The 5,747-nt window shown below is 41.0% G+C and overlaps 1 protein-coding gene across 1 annotated transcript; it reads right to left on the bottom strand.

Moving 5' to 3' along the window:
- Nucleotides 1-273: 273 nt before the first annotated feature.
- LOC110501012 (paired box protein Pax-4) lies at nucleotides 274-4,395 on the bottom strand. The gene is made up of 9 exons (XM_090199043.1): nucleotides 4,362-4,395; nucleotides 4,062-4,192; nucleotides 3,571-3,835; nucleotides 3,163-3,309; nucleotides 2,835-2,917; nucleotides 2,663-2,735; nucleotides 1,329-1,408; nucleotides 1,030-1,126; nucleotides 274-736 (listed from the first exon to the last, which is right to left on the bottom strand). Exons 1-9 carry the CDS (start codon nucleotides 4,393-4,395, stop codon nucleotides 396-398), a joined length of 1,251 nt encoding a protein of 416 aa, XP_090055169.1. The 3' UTR covers nucleotides 274-395.
- Between the last annotated feature and the right edge of the window lie 1,352 nt (nucleotides 4,396-5,747).

The raw sequence follows: 5,747 nt of genomic DNA, 5'->3' as shown, positions 1-5,747 counted from the left end.
CAATTCAGTGGGTATATCAACAAAGGACTAATAACAACTATTACAAACTCGCTTTTTATTACTGAAAATACTTTTTCAAAACAGAAAAAGTCATACATTTCACTGAGATATGTTGCAATAGCCTGTAGAAATTTCATTTTAAACACATTAGGTCACGATTGGAATGTCTCTGTACCCACTCTATTGCATACCCTGCCCAGTAGTAATCAACAGAGCCATAGAGGGGTGTGTGTGTGTGTGTGTGTGTGTGTGTGTGTGTGTGTGTGTGTGTGTGTGTGTGTGTGTGTGTGTGTGTGTGTGTGTGTGTGTGTGTGTGTGTGTGTGTGTGTGTGTGTGTGTGTGAGAATGTTTGGCTCTGACATTCACTGATGCGAGAAAAGGGGAGAGACATTCTGTCATATAAGCGATGGACCACCAGTCCTCTCCCTGTGATGAGCCAATAGAATCCTTTCATCTGTTTGGTGATGAGAAAATTGGAAATCTGACCCATCATCCCAATGATAGTTCAGTGAATGTCCCATCCTCTCAGTCTGATGAGCCAATGAGAAGACTGTCCTCACGTCTGTGTAATGATGAGCCAATGGGAAAATGAATCTCTCTGCATGGTGAGCCGATGGAGTCCTCTCGTCCTGGGGATGGACCAATGGGAACATGGTGCTGCCTGAGTATTGAGATGCTGAGGATGGAAGTGGAATGGAGATGCCTCTATAGCCCAACACTTCTGTTCCTCCTATTCCTGTAGGTGAGGTAGTACATTCATTCACTCTACACATTGTGTTTTATAGGTACATCTCTGAAATGGTTAAAGCAGGGTTGGCCAATTATCCTGGAGCTCTGGTGAATGTGCAGGAGTTTGCTTCGGCCCTCCTATAACACACCTGCTAAGTTCTCTTTGAGAAACTGAGTAGTTGACTTGTGGAGTTGGCTGAGTTAGGGCAGGACAGGAGCATAAACCTGCATGGTAAGTGGCTCTCCAGAAGAAGGGCTTTGCCCCCTTCTTATAGACAAACGTAATAAACGCTTAATCACCTCTCTCTATTGTAGTAGCTGGACCATATCTCTGGGAGATTTCTGAGCATGAAGTGTCAAACTGTACTCCCAAACTCTCCCTCTGACCCCAGTGAGTCTAAACACAGTTGAAATGACACCCCAAACAAGATAAACATAACATTTAGTTAGTCAGCTGGTAACTTGCTACAAGGTTATTAACACTTAACTACACATGGATTGTTTTTAATTGTAGCGGTATATACTCAATTTGCATAACAAGATGGTGTTAAAACTTCTGAAATGCTGTATGTTTCAGGGGGCGTAGCTTGTTTATGTACCTGTTGAGTCATTGAGTTGGTTGTTGTCATCGAGTTCACTGAAGGGAAATCTTTGTTCTTTTGGTTCATCAGAAATGAAACTTTTGAAAGAAAAATGAACTGTTATTCTCTCTCTCAAACTGCTACAGACCACCAACTGCTAACAGTCAGTATCTGGATAACGTGTCAAATGTTTGATCATGTATGTGATACCAACAGAGGTACATTTTCTGGGTGATTTAAATATTGACTGGCTTTCATCACGTTGCCCACTCAAGAAAAAGCTTCAAACTGCAACCAGTGTCTGCATCCTGGTTCCGGGTATCAGTTATCCTACCATGGTAGTTACAAACAGCACAGGAATGAAATCAGCAACATGTATTGATCACATGTTTACTAATGCAGCAGAAATGTGCTTTAAAGCTCTATCCAAATCCATTGTATGTAGTCATCACAATATAGTAGCCATATCTAGGAAAACCAACGTTCTGAAGGCTGGGTCTAATATACTTTATGAGAGGTCATACAAGAGGTGTTGTAGTGATTCCTCTGTTGTTGATGTGAAGAATATTTGTTCGTCTGTGGTGTGTCATTATTTTACCTTTATTTAACTAGGCAAGTCAGCCATTATTTTCAATGACAGCCTAGGAACAGTGGGTTAACTGCCTTGTTCAGGGGCAGAACAACAGATGTTTACCTTGTCAGCTCAGGGATTCAATCTTATAATCTTTCGGTTACTAGTCCAACGCTCTAACCACTAGTCTACCTGCTACCCCAGTGTAATGCCAGTGTGTTGAGGAGCAACCAGACGCTGCACTTGACACATTTATGAAATAGATTTTTCCAGTTACTAATAAGCATGGACCCATAAAGAAAGTGACTGTAAAAACGGTTAAGTCCCTGTGGATTGATGAATTGAAACATTTTATGGTTTAGAGGGATGAGGCAAAAGGAATGGCAAATACGTCTGGCTGCACAACCAATTGGCAAACGTGGAACTCGATTCCACATCAGGTAACAGATGCAAGCAGAATAATCTGTTTGTTTTTTTAACAGATAAAAATACACCTTAAGGAACAGCGGGGACTGTGAAGAGACACACACACACACACACATGATAAGACACACACTCTACACACCCATACACATGGATTGTGTACTGTAGAGATGTGATTGTAGAGTAGTATCTGAGGGAACACACTTAATGTGTTGTGAAAAGTGCTATTAAATATAATGAAATTTAATATTTTAAATAGTTTTTAACTGCCTTAATGTTGCTGGACCCCAGGAAGAGTAGCTGGTGCCTTAGCTGCAGCAAATGGGGATCCATAATAAACAAAAATACACACACTCACTATGTGCTCCGTGGACACCGCTCTTATACTTGGCTTCCCTCCTCCATTTTGCTCTTCTGTTTGAGAACCACACCTTCAAAGGGGAATGGCAATTATAACAGATGTAGCTCAGTATTACAGGTACATTTACAGGAAATGACATAGGTTGTATGCATAGTTTGTGTCATGTAACCTTGATGGTGTCCTCTGGAAGTTGGATCTCAGATGCCAGTTTTTCCCTGGTGAACATGTCTGCATAGTGGCTCTGTGTGAATTCTGCTCCGTTTGGGAGGAAGAAATAGAATGAGAGAGCACTCAAAGCTTGAAAGGATAACAACTTGTCCAACTGTTCTAAAACAAGCCTTGTTGAAATAGGAATAAGTCCAATCAAACTAAGTCGTTTAAGCCTAATCATTAATATATCCACTCCACATAAACACACAGCCTAAATGTTCATAAACAGTTGTTGAAGTAAAAGTAGGACATTGTTCTGCCTAAAGTACAGTACTGTACAGGCCTACCTTGCTCTAACACTCTGCACTGCCCCAGGGTGAAGGTGGTGCGGTTGCGATGCTGGGGCCGGGGAGGCTGGAGCTCGTTCACCTCAACTGTCTCCATCTCCTCCCTCTCCTTCACTACTGACTGCGTTGGGGTCCCCACTGGAAGACCTGGAATGCATACAAGTAGACTATATGGCTATGTTTTTCAAATTGCGCACAGTGAATGTGGCATATATGTGTGTATTTCTCCCAGATCCAGATGTACGATGTGTAGCCTACCTGGGTATCTGGGGTGGTGCGCAGAAATCTCCACACTCAACATCGCAGAGTCGAGTTGAATTTTCCTGAGAATTCGGTTTACAGAGGATACCTTTTAACAAGGTGAAAATAATGCTTAAATTAATCGAAAAATATAGTTATTTCCCTCACAGTTGTTCACACTTTGTATCATTTTGGTGTAGCTTGTGATCTCACTTACACTGGGAACTTTGGCCGATTTACAGATTCTTTCGGCCGCGAGCTTTTTTCTGATTTCCCAGGCGAATGTTGTTGGGTTTTTCGTCTTGCATTCGATTATTTTCGAGATGACTTCGGGGGTGAGGAGTCGAGGTCTACTACCTCCGGTCGCCTTCGGGTCCAGGAGGCCGGTTTTGTGGTACCTGCTCAAAATCTTGCTGACGCAGCCATTTGACACCTGCCAGCGCGGAGTGCACATTTGGGTTTTCATGAATTGACGCAAGATTTATATCCACCATCAGAGCACAATAACAGAAGTACTACTAGATCATTGAAAGCACACCATTTAACAACTATTTAATGTATTAAGTTAAATTAATAATAAAATAAATGATGTTTTTCATGTATCGAATAATATCGAATAGGGCACAAACACGAGCTCCTATAAGCCTGCTGATACGCACCTGCAGAATTCTGGAGATCTCGCATGGGCGCACACCTTCCGATGCCAGTTCGATCATCTTCCTCCTTTTATATGCTGGAAGCGGCCTCCCGTTCAGAAACACCCCACCAAGCTGATTGACACACCCGCTCCCTTAGAAAAGAACAGAATAAAATAGCTTTTATAAGATTTAAACCTATTTTACCGCTTTATGCATAAATATTTCTTTGCATATTGTTGGAAAAAATGTCTCCACTCAATCCAATAATATAAGTAATCTAATAACAAATTATAATTAGTCCTTCGTTTGAATATAGACTACCTTCGTTTGACAGGTCCACATTCGTTCCACACATGTCAATTGGTTCTTCCGAGCCGTATCAAATGAAACAACAAGATAATTCCTTTATAATATACAGCGTTGATGTTCCTTTGATAAACGAGAATAAACTGTTATATGAGGAACTTCATCCCCAAAATGCACTGACCTGATTGTAAAGTGCATAAAACACCTCACCTGTAAAATGTGAATATTCGGAGTCTGAGGGGATGCCAATTCACACCTGTCTGTTGCACAGGTCGCCACTGACAGGAATCACGCGCGACTTCACAAATATATACCCTATCAGCCTTTTCTAGATGACGTAGTGGTCTGATAGGAGAAATGTAAATATTGCATGTAGGCCTACTGTACCTGACTCTCAAGTAACCCAGTCTATTCAGACTCGATTGTCTGGAAGTCAAGCTGCGAACCACACATTTTTAACCCCACATATTATAGGATATAAATATGGATGACCCTTATAAAGTGCCAATGTAAAATTTGTTTTCAACGTCAAAAATGTTGCCCCAAGATTTTTGTAAAAAAAAAGTTTATTATGGGTTAACTAGACCTATTAAAACAGCTTTTGCAATTGTGAACTTGAAGCAGAAGAATGCAATGCCATGTAATAAACTGTAGGGCCAACAGGGGACATTTTCTATCTCACATGTAGTGTTTTTACAGTGGACTAAAGGCTTCCATCTAAACGGGTTTCAAGGCTAGTCCGTTAGGCTATTCAATTTCTGATAACTATTTGGTAAGGTACATAATATAATGGAATAGGAAGCTCGCATCCACTGCTCTCTCTAGACAATGATGCGTATAATACAGTACTGTATCCTGAAGATGGACCATATGCTGTGTCAAGAACAATCTCCATGTTTTCTGTTGGGCTACTGAAGATACTCATTTTGGCCTTTCAAAATCGAATTTCACACGTGACACCAAATGTAAGTTAATTCCATTTACTGTATTCCATCTCCAAGCGACACGGCTCGGGTCACGTGACTTGAGCATCCTTTCCCAAGTCAGTGTTTAAGATTAGTCCGATCGAGTCTCCTTTTTTTAAAGCTAACATTTGAAAACCTGTCCCGATGTCGACTGCCATATGGTAAAGTGCTTCTGATAAATCGTAAATCCATCATCCAGACTCTTTTATTACATTTTCTTTCAAGCATGAACAAATAGTCGGATAGGGCGAATGTGGGGGGACCAATTGGGACTTTCATTTAGAAAAAAAAGGACGAGGAAAACCGTCGCAGATGTCTCTTGACCAGCCAGCAGATAAAATGTGCTGTAAACGTTTCAAAGAAAATATTTGACAAGCAAATATTAGCAAATGTGAAACCACACAAGGCTCGTCTTTTGGTCCTGTTTAATGACTAA

This window comes from Oncorhynchus mykiss, chromosome 15 (assembly GCF_057628025.1).
Source record: "Oncorhynchus mykiss isolate SJ-2025 chromosome 15, ASM5762802v1, whole genome shotgun sequence".
Classification (NCBI taxonomy): Eukaryota; Metazoa; Chordata; class Actinopteri; order Salmoniformes; family Salmonidae; genus Oncorhynchus; species Oncorhynchus mykiss.
Note: the sequence above shows the minus strand (reverse complement) of the source record. Positions and strands in the feature narration are given on the sequence as shown.